Source organism: Lactuca virosa, chromosome 2 (genome assembly GCF_052849685.1).
Source record: "Lactuca virosa cultivar CGN04683 chromosome 2, Lactuca_virosa_CGN04683_v6, whole genome shotgun sequence".
In the NCBI taxonomy this organism is placed as follows: domain Eukaryota; kingdom Viridiplantae; phylum Streptophyta; class Magnoliopsida; order Asterales; family Asteraceae; genus Lactuca; species Lactuca virosa.
Genome location: NC_136427.1, coordinates 129,072,829 through 129,096,191, shown reverse-complemented (window position 1 = coordinate 129,096,191; position 23,363 = coordinate 129,072,829). Strand labels below are relative to the sequence as shown.

The window sequence follows — 23,363 nt, the reverse complement described above, 5'->3', positions numbered from 1 at the left end:
TCATAATGGTCATATGTTAACATTTCCAAAAAGTTCGTTATCTAGATGTATACAAAAAAAATAGTTATGCAGATGTAAACAAACTGAAAAGTTAATTACCATGATAAGTATATTTCCCATTATTTATTTATTTTTTTTAGAAATACCTTTAATTGTTCAACAAAACTTAGATGCGCAGGTTAGCGAGGCTAGCGTTAGCATGTGCGCAAGTTAGACGTGTCCTCCGTGAGTCCATGTACCTCCATGTCAAAACCGAAAACTTCTACTTCTAGTCTCTCTTTCCAATCTCCAGTTCAACAGGTTCGTGTATTTTGGCAAAAGTTTGGAGAAAGAGAGGGCAAATCTGTGAGCAAAGAACGATGACAGAGGCCTTCATAAGGAACAAGCCAGGAATGGCGAGCGTCAAAGACATGCCACTTCTCCAAGACGGTCCTCCTCCCGGCGGTTTTGCGCCGGTCAGGTACGCACGGAGGATCCCGTCTAAAGGACCCAGCGCCGTCGCCATATTCCTCACTACTTTCGGCATTTTCTCTTGGGGTATGTATCAGGTCGGCAAGGGCAACAAAATCCGTAGGTAAGTATCTCGATTTCCGGAAACCCCTTGTTCTTTTTTTCAAGCATCTATTGTCTAATGGAACTGCGATTAAAGGTAGGTAGTATTCTAATTGATGATCGAAAAGTAAAATTGTATCGGATCTGTTACGAATTTCAGAACTGTAGTTGGATCATTTCTAGGTTTAGAAATTGGATGGATGATACAAGAGACGATGCATATTACTTAGAGAGCTACCTTTCATCTTTTCTTGGTGTTCACATTCAAAGATCGATATGAATATCTGGTTATTTACCAGAGAAAATGATGATTGCATATGACAAATACTACAAATTTGTAACAAAAAATCATTGTAACTTCTGAGTCTTGAGGAATTGAAATCATGTGTTCTTGTTTTTGAATCGTAGTAGTCTCCAAGCAGATCATATCTCCAATGCCATTACAAGAAATCGCAAATTCCAAAGTTATTGTATGGAATCGTTTGTGGGACATGTTATTTTGGTATGATGAAACTTAATAGCTACTACAATCATTGTATAAATTGCATCCTTTTGATTCATTTAGGGCAATAAAGGAGGAAAAGTATGCTGCCCGAAGGGCAATTTTGCCAATGCTACAAGCAGAAGAGGATGAAAGGTAAGGAAGCACAAATGGTCATCTCTTGTTTAAAAATTGGGATATAATTTATTTTAAAATTTTGATTGGTTTGTGATTTAGATTTGTGAAAGAATGGAGGAAATATTTAGAAGAAGAGGCGCGGATAATGAAAGATGTGCCAGGGTGGAAAGTTGGTGAGAGTGTTTATAACTCTGGAAGATGGATGCCTCCTGCAACTGGTGAACTTCGCCCTGAGGTCTGGTAATCAACCTAAAATCGTGCTCTTATCATAAGAGAAAATAAAATCCAATGTATTTGTGATTTTTTGTGCTGCTTTTAACTATTAGGTCAAGATTTGACCTTCTTTTGTTGTGACACCAGAAAGTTACTTGCTATATTAAGTGTATTGATAAGATAAATTCTTGGTGTTTTTTTTTTCTCTTGTTTATTGAATTGTTATATTATCTTGATGAGTAGTTGTTAAAAGGTTTGCAATTGTGTAGTGTGCAGCAACTTGTGTAGTGTTTGTTTGGTTGTGTTGTATTTTAAAACGGGCAAATTTTAGAAAAGCCTTTACATTTTCAGTCATCTGATGAATTTTATTCATTTAAAAAGCGTCTGAATTTTAGAAAAGCCTTCACATTTTCAATCTTTTATCTGATGAATTTTATTCATTTAAAAAGCGATTAAATTTTAGAAAAGCCTTCACATTTTCAATCTTTTATCTGATGAATTTTATTCATTTAAAAAGCGATTATTTACAGACTAAAATTGGTTAGTAGGGTACAAATAGGCAATGCTGTGCATGGGTCGGTTTGGGTCGGTTTTGGACCCAAACCCAACCCAAACTCATAAATGGTCGGTTTCTGGTTTTCAGAACCCAATAGGATCGGTTTCTGGTCGGTTCGGTTTTTCGGGTTCTGAGGTCGGTTTGGGCGGTTTTTCGGTTTCTTGGGTTCAACCCATACACTCATGGGTTTTGGGTTTAAACCCATGGGTTTTGGGTTTTAACCCATTTTCCATAAATGAAGCAACAAGTTAAATACTTCAAAAAACACCAAATTTAAGTTAAATAATTCAAAAAACATGAGGCTTGCAGCAAATAGTGTATTACAAGTTACAACCAAAGCTCGAAATAGTCTATTACAACCAAAACACAATCAAGTATGGTTCGGTTTCTCGGGTTGGATGGGTCAGTTTCTTGGGGCGGTTTGTCGGTTTTAAGTATGGGTCGGTTTCTCGGGTTGGATGGGTCGGTTTCTGGGTAAAAATCGAAACTGAACCCGATTTTTCGGTTTTTAAAAAACTTAAACCCAAACCGTCGGTTTTGCTTCGGTTTCGGTTTTTTCGGTTTCGGTTTCGTCGGTTTTAATCGGTTTCTCGGTTTCTTGGTTTGGGTTTGCTCACCCCTACAAATAGGGGTGTCAAAAATGTCCGAATCTGACTAACCCGACCCGATCTGAACCCAAATAAGATAAATGGGGTTTGGTTAAATACATCAGGAAGTCAAATCGGGTTAGTCTCAACAAACGATATACATATAGGATTGGGTTTTGGGTTGATTTATATAATTTATTTCGGGTTAACCCTAATAAAAGTAATTAATCCTTTCAACAAACTTAAAGTTTTATATATGATGTAACTTCTTGAGACTATATATATTAAGTGACACAAATACGTCTTCTCAAAAGAAAAAAGTTTGACTATTTCTTGTTGTCCACGTTCAAAACCCTTGTTCGTTGTTATATGAAATATATCAAGGTGAACTTTATGAGTGTTTCCATGGAGTAAAAAAAAAATTATTACTAGCCGATGTTTTTATTTATTGTTTTGCATACAAGCTATAGCTGATTTTCATACGCATAATCAAATACTAAAAAACATTAGCTTCAACTTTTTTTTACATCCTAATATTAATTATACATAATTTATTCTTGAGAGTATAGCCAAGTACCATAACCAATAGACACATCGAACCATGTTAGCAATGTAGATGTGATTTTCACCATAGACTAAAAGGGTTTTGCAATATATTCAATAAAATAATTAGTACAAACAACTTGTGTAATCTTTTTCCCTCATCAACGTACTGTTAATTAATCATTATAATTTCCTTTAACACTCAAGTTCACTATATGGATAATTAATGATGAACTCGACTAACCTGGTTAACCCGATATCCGATTAACCCGAACACGAGTAACCTGTAGCTTAATAAGGTCGGATTTTGGATAAATTTTATTTTAAAAAACCCTGACTAAACCGACCCGATTAACCTGAAACCCAATTGAGTCGACCCGATTAACACCCTCTAGGTACAAACTTACAAATGCTTACAATGTGTGGACAAACTTCAAGTATATCACATTCATCTAATTTGGTTTGTTGCTTTTTTGGATTTATCTCCAAATATGCGTCAAATTCCGGTTTTCGCAAAAATCAGAAAACAAAACCCATATTTTATTGGGAAAATAGCACAAAAGTCACTAAGTTTACATCAAAATTCAAATTGACACTGTGTTTTTTTTACTCAAATTTGACATTGTATTTTCTAATTTGTTACAATTCTGACAACTTAACCGGTCAAACCGGTTACATGTTGATGTGGCATGATGACGTGCTAGTTTTGATGATGTGACATACTGATATGAATGCTGACGTGTTAAATTAAATTATTTTCACAAAAGACCATAAGCTTTCAATTATTTCAATTTTGACATTAAGTTTTTTTTTTTCAATTTGACAATATATTTTTTTTTTGTCCCAAATATCTTTGTAATTTAATAAATTTTTATAAATATTTGATTTTTTATTACCATTTGATTGTATATCGATATATCATTAAAAATACGACTAATATAGTTCAATACATATCGATGGAAGACAAACGGAGAACAAGCTGCGCCGTTAGCCCTTTCTAGATGGCAAAACTAATTATTTTGAAAACAACATCTGTGGAAATGATGTTCCAAATCGAACATCATTTTTTCTAATTTTGATCAGTATTGATAATTTTTCATTTAAAACCGTATAATTATTCTTTTTTCATTTAAAACCATATTTTTGTATAAATATAAAGTTTTTTACATTCAACTCATAATGTTATGTATAAATAGGTATTACTTATATTATAACCGTATTTTACATTAAATACGCAACTTTAAAATAAGTTTGGAGATGTAGAGTGCACAATCAGATAAACTAATTTGATCTCGGGAACACGACGATCCGATGTTCACTTTAATTACCAAGGGACTATTCGTTGTATATATTCGTGATTTTTGATTCTTGCAGATATACTTCTTCTTCATTTAACATTACAATAGTACATGAAAAATACGACTCTAATATATTTAATACATATTTATACATAACATTATGGTTTGAATGTGAAAACCATGTATTTATACAAATTATGGTTTTAAAATGAAAAAAAAATATTTATACAGTTTCAAATGTAAAAAAAATATTTATACGGTTTCAAATGGAACAATAAAATAATGTCCGATTTGGAACAAAAAAATGGAGTTTCACAAGAAAATTGAAAAAATAATGATTAATTTGGAACAAAAAAAACTGAGTGTTAAAGTTGAAAAAAAAATGAAAACTTAGTGTTAAAATTGAAAAAAAGAAAAAATTTAGTGATTTGTAACATTTTTTTAACACGTCAGCATATCATGTCAACATGTCATGTCGGCAGGCAACCGGTTTGACTTGACTGGTCAAGTTGTCAGAATTGTAACAAATTGAAAAACACGGTGTTAAATTTGAGAAAAAAACACAGTATCAAATTAGAATTTTGATGTAAACTTAGTAACTTTTGTGCTATTTTCCCTATTTTATTTCCCCACCTCCAAATGTAAAACATTATAACAAGTAAATCATTTCTTATTTATGTTGGACAATTTTTAAAATTTTACTTTATATTTTAAATTTTCACATGAAAAACCATTATTTTTTTTTGTTGTTGTAAAAATACCATTGATAATTTGATTATCTTTTTAAAATTTATTAACAATCACAATAATGTATAGTAACATAAAATTATAAATTATATCGCGTTTCTTTAAAAAGTAGTTTTTATTTTACATAATCATCATGAGTGAAATTAAAAGATGATCAGATAAGTCATTTGTAAATTACTAAATTCTAATAATAATTAAAAATAAAATCGAATGAAGATTTATATTTAATTTTATTTATATTCAATCTGCAGACAGAAACAATTGAATAATATATATAAATTAAGATTGTTCAAAATAGTTGAACTTTTATATATAAATTAAGTATAAATATTACTAGATTATAACTAGCGTAAGATGCAAGTGAACGCATAAAAATACATATAAACGTATAAAACTGATGCACAATATATATATATATATATATATATATATATATATATATATATATATATATATATATATATATATATATAGTAATAGAAAACAGACTTGCGTTATTGGTAATATTGAAATGTCTAGAAAATACAGTGAAATCGGTAAATATCTATAATCGTTGAATGACCTCTTTGTAGACAACATATTTTGTTTTATCAGTTGAATGACCTACTCGTCACATAGGAGTACCTTCAAACCTTTCTTTGTGACACGGGAAACAACGACATATAACTGACCATGAATGAATGCATGTTTGTGCAAGTATAATCCAACATTTGATAATGATTGTCCTTAACTTTGTTAATGGTCATAGCAAACACAACAACTATGGAGAATTGCCTCCGCTGAAAATGGAATAAGATTCCTTTATTAGACGAAGTTAACTTCATGCGAGATATATAAGTAGTCTTGTTGGAGAATATACCAGATATGATTCGGGCTTCAATGATGTGTCTTCCAAGCATTAGAATCTATAATCTAGTACTATTGCACAGTCCTTTTGTAACACTCGGTTTAGAAAGTGTTCGGTTGTGGCTTCGAAGGCTAAGGGTTTAAGCGTAATCTGAGGATTCGGACTTTTATGGGTCGCGTGTTTATTCGGAAGGATGAAAGGCTTGTGTATGGAGTTCGTCGGAAACAGACTTAGAACGAAGAAGATATAGTACTTTGAAGTTATTGTCGATTTTAGTCCCTTACGGAGTTTTGTGACAAGGCAGCCCCATGCATGCATTGAATGCATGTGTGTGTTAAGCTGGGTACGCCCAATGTAAGCTGGGTTACGCCCAGCGTATAATGTCATATGGACGCGGGTGCGGAGAGACGTACGCCCAGCGTACGAGAAGTACGCCCATCGTACGTTCAGAGTGTCCAAACCCTAATTTTAGGGCCAAGCACTATATAAGGAATATTAGGAATTAAAACCTAGCCCCTTATCAGCCCCTCCCCCCCCCCCCAACCTCAGAAAAACCCTAGAACGCCTCATCCCTCCATTCTTGTGTGATTTTGATCTTGAGAAGCCCATCTTGGTGGTTTTAAGCTTGGAAGAAGAAAGAAGAAGTTGGCAAAGAAGGAATTGGGTAGCTTGAGCTCATAGATCCGGGATAGCATCATCATTTGGGACTCTTTGGAGGTATAAAGTTCATAACTTTCCTCAAGAATGCTTAGATCTAGTGTAGTGTGATTTTGTAGTCATTTTGGTCTCAAGTATAGAACTTTATGGTTCAAATCCGATTTCTGGACTTAGAGTTGCCACTCTCAGTTCTAAATGAGTCCCTAAGGCAGAAAGTTTCCATCTTGAGTGTCTTAATGGGTTCATGCATGAGATCTAGCTATTTCCATGGAAGTTCGTTGTCAATTTCAAGTTTGGGCTTATTTGGTGGGTTGCAAGCCATCAAGTAAGCAACTTTATGGCTTAAGACATTGAAGAAGACTTGGATCTGTGATTGTAGCTTATGGAGTAGAGTATTAAGCACTTAATGGGAAAATGAAATAATAGGGGAGTACGCTGAGCGTACTGTTGAATTAGTGTCTAAGTCCATAACTATAATTGGTATGTACTTGACCCGATTTGGCATGGTCCATGTGGGTTGCATGGCATGGGAACAATTGGATAGACAAAATGAGAAAAAGGATACTTATGATTTATATTAATATATTATAAGTTCTAATATATTAATATAGAATCATATTATTTAATTAGTATTGATCAAGAATTAATTTAGAATTAATTTGTGATAAAAAGGAACTAATTAAATATGGACTCTTATATATATATATATATATATATATATATATATATATATGTAGTGGGCCAAGATCATTTAGGTTGGGCTAAGCTTTCATGGATAGTCCATGGAGTGTTTAACCCATGGACCCTATGGAAATGAAAGGTCATGGGTATTAGGGTTTACATGAATGTAACCCTAATCCTCCACACTATATAAAGAGATCTATGGTTCATGAAATGGGGTTGAGTGCTAGGCACTAGTGTGTATACACAAAGAGGGCTAAAACCGATTTCATGAGTGTAAACCTAAGTATCCTTATTCTCAAGTTATTCCAAGGGTTCTTGGTGTTGTGTAAACCATTTGAGGTGCAACACTTGAGGCACTAGGCTCTTAAAGGTTCAAGACTTCAAGCTTCATCAAAAGGTATGTCATTCTACTAGATACTTGTATTATATATACTTCTTATTATGCTGGTTAGGGTGAAACCATGGAATATTGAATATTTTCATGTATAATAGTGAAAACATAGATCCAAGGTTTATAGGGTTGCATGTACACCATAGGAGTGTTAGAATGCTCAAAACCCTTCAGTGGTATCAGAGCCTAGGCTTGTTTTCATTTATACTTGATGCAAATTGCTGAAAATCGAAGTTTGTATGTTGTCTAGACAGCTTACTCGCCGAGTCCATTAAGGGACTCGACGAGTCCATGCCTAAATTCATCCAACTCGTCGAGTTGGTTCATGCACTCGACGAGTTGGACCCCCCGACAACATATCTTCGAGTTTTAAGGATGGAATTGGTCTAGAATCATTACCTTAAACTGTTTTGTCTTATAAAACCTGTTTTTGATGTGGTAATGATTATGGTAAACCAATTTCAAGGTTATTATCAAAATTTCAAGTTTATGTGTGTTTATGTAATTCTTGAAATTGTTGATATGATTGTTCATACACTTATGAGTTTTGGTAGATCATAGGAATTATTTGCAAAGTGTTGTTAGTTAATTCTTGATCTAAATGTGTTTTAATGGAGTCCATAATTTGTCCTCAAGTTATGGATTACAAAAGCCATTTCTTTTAAATATCCATTAAAATCCATAGGTTACACAATTGAAGAGTTTTTTTGTCTTATGAACTCCATAACTTGTCCTCAAGTTATGGATGTTCAAGAGTCTCTTCATTAAAGTTTTTAAAACCTTAATTAAACTCATAAGTTATGAAAATCCAAAAGTTTTTGAATAGTTCAAAACTTGCCCTCAAGTTTTGGAATTTGTAAAGTTTCCCCTCATGAATACTTTAATTCCAAGTTAAACCCTTAGAATTTTAAAAGTTAAAATTCAACCATTATACTATTATAATATTAATAGCTAATAGTTATATATATGTATAAAAACAAAGTCAGTCTTACCGTTAGTAGGCCTCATTCACGAAGCCGGTGTATAAGGGGGTATAAGGTTGCTGCCTATAAAATGGCAGCTTAATGGGTGTCCATTCTCACCCACCGCTTCCTTGACTGGTGGAGGGTCGTTAGCCGAACGGGTTTGACAGGACTATAATTCTCCTTTCGTTAAAAGTATTAATGATAAATACTAAGTAACTAAACACTTATGAATTCCCAATCTTAGTTACTTAGGAAAATGTGAATTTGGTGCTAACCCATGAAATTACACTTTGCACTTTGCTTAAGTCGTTAGTGGAGCGTGTGTGGTTAACTGGCACACTAACCTAGATTTAACAAGGTAGACAAAGGGTAACTTAATGTTTATCATAGGATCGGTGGAGCGCGTGTGGTTAACCGGCACATCGATTAAGTGATAAATATTAAGGGTACCAAGTATATTTGCATGGTTATTCACACCTTGTTTGTGATCCTCGGCATCCTAGTCACAAACTTGAGAGGGCACAATCGAGATTGAAACATGCCATTGAAAAGTTCAATGAATCTCAAAAGATCTAGGAGTTTCAAATCCAATTAAAAACTAATTCCTATTTCATTTTTTTGGTGGAAATTGGTGAATCATCATTCGCCTACCTTCAAATATTTTATAGCTTGGATTACGGCATCCCTCTTCCAAGTTATAAAATATTGTGTTGGGTCCTAGTCTTAATATGTCATATTGGGTGTTATATTAAGGGCTTAAATCAACTGACTTGAATTTCTCCCATTATAGATGTCTGGTTAAGACAATTATGATCTTCCAAAATCCCTTGAAACAAACTTTCCTAATGAAGATGATGTCTCGTGGTTGGATCATGGAAATCATACTTCTCTTCCTCCACCTCCTCCCCAATTATTCTCCCTAACCCACAACTTCTTGAAAAGTTCAAGGTCACTCAAGCCCTATTGGCAAAAGTCTATGTGGACTCACATCTTGGAGACGAAGTCACATATTGACAAGCCGGGAGAGTTGGGTGTCAAAGTCTTGAGGAAGTTGGTTGTTGACTAGGTTCTTCAATCACTTTCTAAGTCACATAGTGAGTTCTTTAGGACTACAATGTAACAGACTATGACATGACCCTTAATGATCTTACCTATTTGCTTGATGCTGCCGAATCAACAATGATTTAGAGCACTGGTAAAGCAAATTTGATTGGAAGATCGACTTCCCAAACTTCCATGGACATTGACAATGGTAACATTGGAAATCCAGAAATTTTTTCTCTTCCCAATGGAAAGGGATCGGCCATAGTCAACCCGGTTGACCAAATGGTAAAGAGAAAGGCTAAGTCTGAGATAGTCCCGTGTACCATTACTAAAGAGTCCATATGTTTCTATTGCCAAAGGAAGGGACATTGGTTGCGAAGCTGGCCCATTTACCTGAAAGATCATAAGGATGGTAAAGTCAGAGTGTTTGACTATGCCTCGGGTAAAGTCCACTATCTAACTCTATTAAGTTCCTATTTGGAGATTCTTATTACATGATGTGACTAGGTCACATGTTGATGTTTTAAGAATCAAATAAAAGAGGAAGCTTGAAGGAAGAATATGTTGATTCTGATCGCAAAGATGGATTTCGATCGCATGGTTCGGTGATCAGAATTTTGAGCTGTTGCTTAAGAGTTATGATATGTTGGTTAGGAATAGATAATAACAAGTTTTTCATATGCATTTGCATTGTAAGGATAAGTTTTTCCGCAAGTTTTAAAATAAAAGAAAAGTTTTAATTTTATTTATTTTAAATTTCCTTACAATGGCATTTGTGAAAAAATTGTTGTTTATATGATTCCATTGATACCAACATTGGAAAATGGATTTGATTCTTTCGTTTGTGGTAGTGTCATAATTTACCAAATAAGGAAAGATTCTCATCACCCATGTTTCAGTTGGATAGAAACTTGGAATCAGGCAACTTGTATTTTATGATCAATGAGAATTTTAATCTTTGGAAAATTAAGACTAATTCCTTGTTCACATGTATATGTGAGTCAAGTGAAGGACTAGGGGATCGGGTACACTGGGTGTGCGCTGGTCAAGGTCCACCACAAAAAGATCGATAAGACTATTCGTCATGATTTACCAAAGTTTAGTAAATATGGTTACACTTACAAGTTTAAGTGTAATTCTGAAACATTGGAAAAGTTTCGATGTATGACAGAACGAATGAGAAGAATCAAATTAGACAGAAAGATAAAAGTTTCTCAAATCTGAAAAGATGGGAGAGTACTTTAGTATCATGTTTTGTGATCATCTTAATGATTAAGAAACCTTATCACAATTGGTCCTCTAAGGACATCTTAGTGCATTCCTATGGCTAAGAAGAGAAATCATGAATTGTTGAAATGGTTAAATCAAGAAGATGAGTCATACTTCGTTCCAAAACAATTATTAGAGTCATACTCCAAGATTGTAAATTGAGTGACATATCTTAAGGAAGCTTTATAACACTTGTCAAATGTAAGAGTAAAATGTGTTCTACTCTTGTACATTTGAAATTGGTAAGTTGTGATGTTTTGGATAAAACAAAGAACAACTAAGGCCAATTGTGTGAAGTGTTTGTCTTGATAAGAATCCGCACTATCTCTTGAATATTTGTCTGTCAAGTAATGGTTCTTGGCAAGAGAGTCTTATATGTAAAGAGGACAGTGGGAGTCTAAAAGATCCTGAAAGAGTTTCAAGAACTAATCAAGAATAAAACCTGTAGTTTATCACTAACACACGACTTGAGGTTTGTAACCTATCGTGTTGACATATTCCTATTTCTGTGCCCATTCCAGTTAAAGTTGACTATGAATCTGAGTTCTACATGTTCTCAGTTGTTTGCATAACTACTTGGAAGCAATGGCAGACCCTTGTGCTGCCAGGTGGCAAGAATTTAAGATTGCACAAGTTCAGTCCATATGAGATTGGATTTGTCATTAACCTTGTCTTGTGATTATGGTTTTGACAAATTCATATGGATAGTAACTCATACACCATAAAATCTAAGTGTCATAAGGTTTCTCTCCGATTCATGAAAATGATGGTGAAGAAACGCTTTCACTAAGTAGATTTTAAGTAGATAGCAATTGTGATATTTGCATTCTCAAAGTCATTAGTGGAGCGTGTGTGGTTAACTGGCACACTAACATGGACTTGTGAGAAATGGCAAAGGTCTAACAATTGAGACTATGATTACAACATTTCTTTTCATAGTTCTAAAAATTGTTTAGACACACATGTGAGCTATCTAAGGAAAGGTGTATGATTTTGATAAAGTCTTATCAAAGCATCTCGTATCAGAAATATGAACTTTGGTAAGAAATTCAATAAAGTATTGATTTCTAGAAGTCCAGCTGATTTCTAGATACATGTCAAAGCTAGTGGGAGCATAAGTGTTATGCTAATAGTCATCATGTTAGTGGGAGCATGATAATTATGATAAGTGTTGCAAGTTAGCAATGTTAATTATAGAAAACACAAGTTTCAATTGGGAAAAGTTGTTTTGCTATAATTAAGGGAGAGGAAATTATACTTCGTTTCAATTCTAAAAGCTTAGATTGAGATTTTAATCATCTTTAGTCAAGGATATATATATGAATTTTATGTTGGAATGGCTCAACTTAAGGAAATTCTATATATATTGCGTTCTCAAAATTCGATCATGATTACGACATCCCTCTTCATAGTCGAATTATGAAAACATGGCAAATAAAAATATTGTAGCAAAAGACTGGTCTAGGATCATGTCTTTATGTGAGACATCTTGAATCATGTCCCATATGCTTCGGGTATAGGATCGATTTCATGTGCTATAATATTTATCCTTTCTAAAATTTTCCAAATGCCTAGGGCATTAAGAGGGAAAAATTAGTAGAATTGGATATGACTAAAGTGATTAAGCAATTGTTGAGGACAATTGAGGTGTTACAAAAGATTGTTTGCTCATGGACAGTTGGAAGTATAGTGTAAATTTTTGGAAAGGACCATATTGACATATTCTGAAAAGAGGCGACTCTTGTTTGAAAGTGATAGTCAAAATAGGAATATGGAAATGTTTTCCGTATTAGGAGTTGAATATTAAGAATCTATGAGAAAGTTAGAAACTTAATGCAAGAAGGATGTTCAAAGCAATGTACTTTGAATTTGAGACTTCGTTTCCATGGAATTGATCTCCATTGGAGTACTTTGTAATGTCTGTTGCCAAGTCTTTGTGACTTTGTGCATAGTCATTACAAGAAGATCAATGCATTTTAGTTTAGAATCTAACAGACTCTCGGTAAATGGCATGAATTTGGAATTCGTACATTTACGATAAGGATTTGGGATTGTGAAATGAGAAACATTGAAATTATGTTCAATTGATCTATTCCACAAAAGTAAGGATCATAGGCAAACATAGAGTGCATACTTGGTGTATGGCATAACTATTGTTTGGAAAAACATAGTGTGCATGCTTGGAGCATGGCCTGACTATTGTTTTAATACAAGTATTAAGTTGATTATTTGAAACATTATGCAATGAATAATGTGTAGTCAATATGGTGATAAATAAAAGGTGTTCTATTTATATTCATAAGTTCTGAGACCATATTGGATTCTATTATTCTTGTGTTTCGCTTTGCATGTTTTGACTTCCAGAATAACTGGTATTTCTTCCCGAATAACTAAGTTATTCAAACCATCCACAGTCGATAATACGTTGGAAGTAGGTATTAAGGCAAGACTGTCATGAATTGGGTTTGTAGATGTCTAAGGTGTTGGACATAGCAAGAGTTGCTACAACATTCATGAGTGCTCCTGGAATGAGATTCGAGTATTCGATTCAACCCACGCTCATTTGAATCACTTCATGTATTTTATCACGAGTGAATCATGAGACGATAATATCTTATATTCTTTAAACCTAGAGATATGAGTTGTTAACTATGAGTTGGTTATACATTGATTGTACGAAAACGCATTGGTAACTCGATGTTATAAAACGTGCCTTTGTGTATGATTCAACAATTACTAGAACAAGCATATGAGCCAAAGTTTATCCATTCCTTTTATCCTTGGAGGGATAAAAGCAATATCTGTGGGCCCCTCGATGATTTAGTGATGACACCCCTAAGTGCTTGGCCAAGCCTGGACTGATTTGATTTGTTCAATTAGGCAGTTGTCATAAATCGGAAATCGGGAAACAACAAATGGATAGAGAGAATGATTATAATCCATGTCTCAGTCTATATGATATCTAGAATGGAGGAATATATGATCCCTTATCTAATGGACAATTCATTGACTAGGTCAGAGTTCGACAGTGTCTTTAAGAGTTACGATTGCTAGTCGGGTTTTGGAGTCATACGCAATAATAGTTTTAGACTTATCCAAGTGGGAGACTGTTAGATTAGTGTCTAAGTCCATAACTATAATTGGTATGTACTTGAGCCGATTTGGCATGGTCCATTTGGGTTGCATGGCATCGGAACAATTGGATAGATAAAATGAGAAAAAGGATACTTATGATTTATATTAATGTATTATAAGTTCTAATATATTAATATAGAATCATATTATTTAATTAGTATTGATTAAGAATTAATTTAGAATTAATTTAGTGATAAAAAAGGAACTAATTAAATATGGACTCTTATATATATATATATATATATATATATGTGGTGGGCCAGGATCATTTAGGTTGGGCTAAGCTTTCATGGATAGTCCCCTGAGTGTTTAACCCATGGATCCTATGGAAATGAAAGGTCATGGGTATTAAGGTTTACATGAATGTAACCCTAATCCTCCACACTATATAAAGAGGTCTATGGTTCATGAAATAGGGTTGAGTGCTAGGCATTAGTGTGTATACACAAAGAGGGCTAAAACCGATTTCATGAGTGTGAACCTAAGTATCCTTATTTTCAAGTTATTCCAAGGGTTCTTGGTGTTGTGTGAACCATTTGAGGTACAACACTTGAGACACTAGGCTGTTAAAGGTTCAAGACTTCAAGCTTCATCAAAGGTATGTCATTCTACTAGATACTTGTATTATATATACTTCTTATTATGCTAGTTAGGGTGAAACCTTGGAATATTGAATATTTGCATGTATAATAGTGAAAACATAGATCCAATGTTTATAGGGTTACATGTACACCATAGGAGTGTTAGGATGCTCAAAACCCTTCACGTACATACAGGTACGACCAACGTACGCACCATTTAGCTTGTACGCTTAGCGTGCGTAGGAGTACGCCCAGTGTACTCATCAGATTGGGCTTGATGAGTTTTGGGCCTCGGTTTGGGCCATGTAGTGGATTTTGGGTCTTTGGGCCTTAGTGGGCCATCAGAAGTAAGAAAATATGGGCCAAGAAAATGTTTGGGCTTAGGGTAAGGCCTATTAGGAGGGATTGGGACCAATTGAGCAAATTGGGCCATTAGTGGGCCACTAGTGGGTTGGGAAGCCTACCTAGTGTTGGGCCTTTTTATGTTATGGTTTTCAGATTAGATATGGACCAAGTTGGACTAGCGGGGGGGGGGGGGGGGGTAAATGTTTATTTTACCCTAAGGAGGATTATGGATTTGGACTAAGTGATATTTCGGTATTGGTAGCTCGGGGAGCCGAAGGAGCAGCAGTTCGGGGAATTGCCAGTTAGCAGCCAGTGGAGTATCAGCAGGTCTTCAGCAATGCGAGGTGAGTCTTTTCACTGTGTGCATGGGTCTACGGCCACAATGTCGGCCCATTTAGTTTATGTATGGTAGGACGACCCGAGGGTTAGCCCTAGGCATTGCATGATAGTATGTTATTCCGGACTACGGTCCGATGCCGGGCGAGGCCGAGGAAAGTTTATATGTATGTTATTCCAAACCAAGGTCCAATGCCGGGGCAAGCCCGAGGAATGTTAGTATGTTAGTTATACTTGTTGTCTGTGTGATACTTGTATGTGCCTGGTAGGGAGGTGAGTGTGGGCGAGGTCCCTTATCTCACCACTAGTTGAGTATGGACGGGGTTCTGTATCTCATTAGTAGCAGAGCAGGGGCGGGGCCCGAGATAGGAGAGAAGTGAGGGTGGGCGGGGGCCCATATCTCACTATGGAGTGTGGATGGGGTCCATGACTCATCGGTAGCAGGACATGGGCGAGGCCCAAGTTAGGAGAGGCCTTAGGATAGGAATACAGTAGAGAATGTTTGCTTATGTGTTAGCATGTTTATATGATTGTATGTGTACAGCGGGCGAGGCCCAGAGACAGGCAGGGCCTAAGAGAGACAGATCTGTATACCGAGCGGGGCTCGATGCCAGGCGGGGCCCGATGCCGGAGGGAGTCCGATGTCGGGCAAGTCCCGATGCAGCGGGCAGGGGGCCCAGTATGTGGTTATATGTATGGTATGTGGTATTATGGGGAACTCACTAAGATTCGTGCTTACGGTTTTCAGATTTGGTTTCAGGTACTTCCAGTAGCGGAGGGAAGAGCTCGGGATGACTGCATCGCACACACCATGATGTTTTAGCCTGGGATGTCTTACTCTGATATGATATGTTTAGACATGATACTCTGATTAAATATGTTTTGAATGAATGGTTTGACAATTATGTTTTTTATTAAGGTTTTAAAATGAAATTTCTGTTCATGATTTTGGGATGTTACAAGTTGGTATCAGAGCCTTGGTTTGAGGGATTCGGGCATACTTTCGGGTGTGTCTGAACTCCAACTGAGGACTTGGTATGAGAATTTTCAAAGGAAAATCATTTTTATAAAAGAACTTTGAGAAAAAGGAAAAGAATTTCGAAACGAGAAAAGAACTTTGGAAAAGAGAAAAAGGGTGTGGTGCATGCAATCCGCCGAGCTCAAGTAAGTTCTCCCAAATTACCCATACAAGTTTATGTTATGATATGTGATTTAGAACTGCATGCTAGATTAGGACTAAGGATCTAGGAGGATGCCTTATGTGTCTGTTATATGTGTATGAGCTTTTTGAGTTGCATGCTAGTGCAGATTCCTGATTAGAGGATAGAACAGTTTGATTGGATTATGAGTTTAGTTTTCCCAATGCCCAAATGTTGCTTGCTTTGTGCTATTAGGAGTTTTAGTTAACTTTAACTAATTAGTAAACAAATATGTAAGTTACATATTACGAGGACTAAATAATTTCAGAAGGTTAGGTTTAGCCCTATTTCCCAGCTCTTGTATGAGTCCAACCGTTGTAGGGTAGAACCTCTCATTCGAAGAATTATCTAGTCTTAGCGATATGTGATGGTATTCGAGAGCTAGTTAGGGGAAGATAACGGGAACTTCTTATGCAGCTGATGGCAGAGAGTGAGTTGGAGGATACCCTAGGGCAAGCCTAGGATGATATTAGTGCTGGGAGCAGTGTTAGTAGTAGTGAAAGGGACTTGGTGGAGTCGAGGCAATTCTTGAGGAAAGTACAGATAGATGTGGAAGGTAGTATGGGCCCGTACTACTAAAAGCAGAGGATCCGTACTCGATTCAAGAAGGGCTGAGATAAAACCGGGGAACTTGTAGTGAGTGTGTGAGATCCCTCAGTAGTGAGGAGTATTCTAATGGTTATTATGATATGTTGCAGAATGGTGACGCTACAGGGTAGACCAGTTGGCGATTCAGGCGCCGGTGAGGGATCAGGCACAGGATTAGGAGCCGAGCAGCTCGAGGAGCAGATGAGAGAGTTTATTTCAGCAGAGATTACGCGCAGTATTTTAGACCAGACTCCTTTGATCTTCGGTACGGTCAAGGAGGGCATACTAGAGATTCTGGATGAGAAGCTGGGAGCTTTCCGTACTGAGGTAATAGCCATGATAGGGGCGCGTACCCTGACATTCCGAGAGTTCAGAGCTTGTGGAGCTCCAGATTACCATGGGGCTCGGGACCCCATTGCTAGCAGTAGGTGGTTGGCTGATGTTGCCAATGCTTTCCGTACGATCCGATGTCCCGAGAGGGACAATGTTCGACTTGCCTCCTGTCTTCTGAAGGACAGAACACAAGATTGCTGGGAGGAGGTTGGACATGCCATTGGGGATGATGCCGCGTTGGACGCGATGACATGGAGTGATTTCTAGGCCAGGTTCAAGGCCGAGTTTGCACTAGTGATTGAGGTGCAACAGTTAGTGCGAGAGTTCCAAGACCTCCGGCAGACTACAGAGACAGTGGCGGAGATTACCACCAAGTTGAGGGAGAGGGCTCTTCTTGTTCCGTAGTATGTGGCAGACGAGGAGATGAAGAAGGCCTGATATCACGAGATGCTGAGGGATGACATCATGCAGTTTGTGAGCAAGTCCAGCTGCAAGACGCTGGATGATATGATTTCTCGAGCCAGGGAGAGGTAGATCGACCTGGAGCACCTCAGGAAGAGGATGTCGGATGAGATTCAGGTAGCCACGGGTTCAGGCAAGAGACTCAAGGGGTCAGACTCGAGATCAAGAGACTATCAGAGGCGCAGCCGATGTGGCAAGTGTGGCAGGACTCACGAGGGTGTGTGCAGGAGTGGTAGTGGTGGTGATTCTGGCTGCTTCAAGTGCGGCCGAACTGGTCATTTTAGCAGAGATTGTACAATTACCACCACTCAGGGATCAGACCTGATCTGCTTCCATTGCAGTCAGCGGGGCCACAAGAAGGCCCAGTGTCCGAGTTTGGTTACCACGGGACAGGTGATAGCACCTGCCCCTGCGACGTTGAGGATCACCAACAACCGTCAGGGCCGGGAAGAGGTACCTACGGTGAGGAGCAAGGCTTTCCAGCTGACCACAGAGGAGGCACGAGTAGCTTCCGATGTTACAGGTGCGTATCTTTTGCTTTCCTATCAGCTTTTACTTATGATTTTATTGTTATGGTACTGCATCGATATGAGTAAGTGTACTTTAGAATTATGTTTCCTGCTTATGATTAAGTTATATGCCATCTGTATACCATGGATGTTAGAGTAGTAGTTCGAAGACGTTCCGTTTTAGAGCAGGTTCCCAGGCTGCAGTCACTATAGCAAGCGTGGTTTGGGACTCGGGAAGTATTTCGCTAGTTTTCAAGGGTGGTAGTGTCTTGGTATTGGTTAGTTTTGGAGTATTAGCAAGGGTAAGCATCAGTTTTTAGCAGATCGACCATGGGATGGTAAGAAGGATTGGGAACCCTTTCCAAGCTGTAAGCTGTAAGGGATAGTCGAATCGAAGTAGGGGAGAAACTCCCATATAGTCAGGAACAGAAGTAAGTGCGAAGCTGGGATGAGTTCACAACTTTGTTGAGTAGGATAGTAGCCCGAGTGACTGTTCGGATAGAGAAGCGAGTGAATTGGGAGTTTGGAAAATTCCCGATTTTGAGTTCGTGTAATTACGATTAGTAGATGATTGGTTTGGGAAACCAGGTCGAAGATTTTCTCGGCAGAATGCGAGTTTAGCCAGAATGTAAGACTACGGGATAGCCATAGCATTCACCAGCAATTAGACAGTGTGGAGGAGTGTTGTAAGACTACGGGATAGCCGTAGCATTCACCAGCAGTAGACAGAGCAGGAAGTGTAGTAGGACTGCGGGTAAGCCGTAGCACTCATTAGCACCCTAGTTAGCAGAGGGTGGGCGAGGGCCGTATCTCCTAGTTAGTAGAGGGTGGGCGAGGGGCGTATCTCCTAGTTAGTAGAGGGTGGGCGAGGCCCGTACCTCCTAGTTAGCATGATAGAGATTGAGAAATGATAGTTCGTTGAGTTTCAGGATGGAGTGGGTCCTGCATAGCCCTAGATAGGTGAGACCTGTGGGAGGGACCACTCTGAGATATAGTTGGGTGAGACCCATGGGTGAGGCCCGTGTGATTATAGCAGTGCAGGTGGGACCTGATAGAGACTTTAGAGTTAAGTTAGGGGATCGAGGATCCCAGGAATTATAGAGCCAGAGTGGCAGGGTAGATAGAGCAGTTGTAGATAGCCGAGGTTTTCTTCGGAAGTCGTTGGGAGCGACCGATAGATTGTGCTTGGGTTCATTAACCGGTGGGAGTCCGGTAACCCAGGTAATGGCAGATTAGTCGGGACCGGGGTGGTCTCGGTTCATCCGGAGAGTAGGTAAGAGACAACAGGATCTTCGAACCGGACTATTGATAAGGGAATTCTCGTGTGGAGCAGCTAGTTGACCGGGAGGTGCCAAGTCACTCACTGCGGGATTAAATAATCTCAGAGTAAATGATTTGACTCTGTTGCGTAGCTCTCGTATGAGTCTAACCGTGACAGGGATGAATCTTTTACTCGAAGGATTATCTGACTCACGCGTTGAGTTCAAGCGTTCAGCAGTTGGACATAGTAAGTGGAATCGTTCAGTGGGTAATGACGAAATGACCGACACTGGGAGTGGCTGGGATATCAGTTACGACAAAGAATGTATTCTTTATGGAGATTAGTAACCGTAGAAGACTTCAAGGATGAAGTCTAGTTTAAGTGGGGGAGAGTTGAAACACCCGATTTAGAAAGTGTTCGGTTGTGGCTTCGAAGGCCAAGGGTTTAAGGGTAATCTGACGATTCAGAATTTTATGGGTCTCGGGTTTATTCGAAAGGATGAAAGGCTTTTGTATAGAGCTAGAAGCGTAGGGCTTCTCACCACCTTTTTGTGGGTATAAAGTTCGTCGGAAACGGACTTAGAACGAAGAAGATATAGTACTTTGAAGTTATTGTCGATTTTAGTCCCTTATGGAGTTTTGTGACAAGGCAGCCCCATGCACGCATTGAATGCATGCGTGTGTTAAGTTGGGTATGCCCAGCGTAAGATGGGTTACGCCCAACGTAAGATGGGTTACACCCAGCGTATAATGTCATATGGACGCGGGTCCGGTGAGACGTACGCCCAACGTACGTTCAGAGTGTCCAAACCCTAATTTTAGGGCCAAGCACTATATAAGGAACATTAGGAGTTAAACCCTAGCCCCTTATCAGCCTCCCCAACCTCTAAAAAAACCCTAGAACGCCTCATCCCTCCATTCTTGTGTGATTTTGATCTTGAGAAGCCTATCTTGGTGGTTTTAAGCTTGGAAGAAGAAAGAAGAAGTTGGCAAAGAAGGACTTGGGTAGCTTAAGCTGTAAGCTGTAAGGGATAGTCGAATCGAAGTAGGGGAGAAACTCCCATATAGTCAGGAACAGAAGTAAGTGCGAAGCTGGGATGAGTTCACAACTTTGTTGAGCAGGATAGTAGCCCGAGTGACTGTTCGGATAGAGAAGCGAGTGAATTGGGAGTTTGGAAAATTCTCGATTTTGAGTTCGTGTAATTACGATTAGTAGATGATTGGTTTGGGAAACCAGGTCGAAGATTTTCTCGGCAGAATGCGTGTTTAGCCAGAATGTAAGACTACGGGATAGCCATAGCATTCACCAGCAATTAGACAGTGTGGAGGAGTGTTGTAAGACTACGGGATAGCCGTAGCATTCACCAGCAGTAGACAGAGCAGGGAGTGTAGTAAGACTGCGGGTAAGCCGTAGCACTCATTAGCAGCCTAGTTAGCAGAGGGTGGGCGAGGGCCGTATCTCCTAGTTAGTAGAGGGTGGGCGAGGGCCGTATCTCCTAGTTAGCAGAGGATGGGCGAGGCGCGTACCTCCTAGTTAGCATGATAGAGATTGAGAAATGATAGTTCATTGAGTTTCAGGATGGAGTGGGTCCTGCATAGCCCTAGATAGGTGAGACCTGTGGGAGGGACCACTCTGAGATACAGTTGGGTGAGACCCATGGGCAAGACCCGTGTGATTATAACAGTGCAGGTGGGACCTGATAGAGACTTTAGAGTTAAGTTAGGGGATCGAGGATCCCAGGAATTATAGAGCCATAGTGGCAGGGTAGATAGAGCAGTTGTAGATAGCCGAGGTTTTCTTCGGAAGTTGTTGGGAGCGACCGATAGATTGTGCTTGGGTTCATTAACCGGTGGGAGTCCGGTAACCCAGGTAATGGCAGATTAGTCGGGACCGGGGTGGTCTCGGTTCATCCGGAGAGTAGGTAAGAGACAACAGGATCTTCGAACCGGAATATTGATAAGGGAATTCTCGTGTGGAGCAGCTAGTTGACCGGGAGGTGCCAAGTCACTCACTGCGGGATTAAATAATCTCAGAGTAAATGATTTGACTCTGTTGCGCAGCTCTCGTATGAGTCTAACCGTGACAGGGATGAATCTTTTACTCGAAGGATTATCTGACTCACGCGTTGAGTTCAAGCGTTCAGCAGTTGGACATAGTAAGTGGAATCGTTCAGTGGGTAATGACGAAATGACCGACACTGGGAGTGGCTGGGATATCAGTTACGACAAAGAATGTATTCTTTATGGAGATTAGTAACCGTAGAAGACTTCGAGGATGAAGTCTAGTTTAAGTGGGGGAGAGTTGAAACACCCGGTTTAGAAAGTGTTCGGTTGTGGCTTCGAAGGCCAAGGGTTTAAGGGTAATCTGACGATTCAGAATTTTATGGGTCTCGGGTTTATTCGAAAGGATGAAAGGCTTTTGTATAGAGCTAGAAGCGTAGGGCTTCTCACTACCTTTTTGTGGGTATAAAGTTCGTCGGAAACGGACTTAGAACGAAGAAGATATAGTACTTTGAAGTTATTGTCGATTTTAGTCCCTTATGGAGTTTTGTGACAAGGCAGCCCCATGCACGCATTGAATGCATGCGTGTGTTAAGTTGGGTATGCCCAGCGTAAGATGGGTTACGCCCAACGTAAGATGGGTTACACCCAGCGTATAATGTCATATGGACGCGGGTCCGGTGAGACGTACGCCCAGCGTACGTTCAGAGTGTCCAAACCCTAATTTTAGGGCCAAGCACTATATAAGGAACATTAGGACTTAAACCCTAGCCCCTTATCAGCCTCCCCAACATCTAAAAAACCCTAGAACGCCTCATCCCTCCATTCTTGTGTGATTTTGATCTTGAGAAGCCCATCTTGGTGGTTTTAAGCTTGGAAGAAGAAAGAAGAAGTTGGCAAAGAAGGACTTGGGTAGCTTGAGCTCATAGATCCGGGATAGCATCATCATTTGGGACTCTTTGGAGGTATAAAGTTCATAACTTTCCTCAAGAATGCTTAGATCTAGTGTAGTGTGATTTTATAGTCATTTTGGTCCCAAGTATAGAACTTTATGGCTCAAATCCGATTTCTGGACTTAGAGTTTCCACTCTCAGTTCTAAATGAGTCTCTAAGGCAGAAAGTTGCTATCTTGAGTGTCTTAATGGGTTCATGCATGAGATCTAGCTATTTCCATGGAAGTATGTTGTCACATTTGAAAATTGGGCTTATTTGGTGGGTTACAAGCCATCAAGTAAGCAACTTTATGGCTTAAGACATTGAAGAAGACTTGGATCTGTGATTGTAGCTTCTGGAGTATCTCACTATCAGCAGGAGTGTGGACGGGGTTCCAAGACTCATCAGTAGCAGGATATGGGCGAGGCCCAAGTTAGGCGAGGCCTTAGGATATGAATATAGTAGAGAACGTTTGCTTATGTGTTAGCATGTTTATATGATTATATGTGTATAGCGGGCGAGGCCCAGAGACAGTCGGGGCCTAAGAGAGACAAATCTGTATACCGAGCGGGGCTCGATGCTAGGCGGGGCCTGATGTTGGGCGGGGCCCGATGCCGGAGCGAGTCCGATGCCGGGAAAGTCCGGATGCATTGGGCAGGGGGCCAAGTATGTGGTTATATGTATGGTATGTGGTAGTATGGGGAACTCA

At 38.7% G+C, this 23,363-nt stretch overlaps 1 protein-coding gene across 1 annotated transcript; it reads left to right on the top strand.

The window, feature by feature from the left end:
* The first annotated feature begins 260 nt into the window (after nt 1–260).
* Nucleotides 261–1,569, top strand: LOC145159485 (NADH dehydrogenase [ubiquinone] 1 alpha subcomplex subunit 13-B). The gene is made up of 3 exons (XM_079078484.1): nt 261–574; nt 1,118–1,189; nt 1,271–1,569. Exons 1-3 carry the CDS (start codon nt 360–362, stop codon nt 1,413–1,415), a joined length of 432 nt encoding a protein of 143 aa, XP_078934610.1. The 5' UTR covers nt 261–359; the 3' UTR covers nt 1,416–1,569.
* The last annotated feature ends 21,794 nt before the right edge of the window (nt 1,570–23,363 follow it).

Coding starts and splice junctions, on each gene's coding strand:
- LOC145159485 (XM_079078484.1), top strand. CDS start 360: ATGACAGAGGCCTTCATAAGGAACAAGCCAGGAATGGCGAGCGTCAAA. Junction 575..1,117: donor AAGGGCAACAAAATCCGTAG/GTAAGTATCTCG, acceptor TGATTCATTTAG/GGCAATAAAGGAGGAAAAGT. Junction 1,190..1,270: donor CAAGCAGAAGAGGATGAAAG/GTAAGGAAGCAC, acceptor TTTGTGATTTAG/ATTTGTGAAAGAATGGAGGA.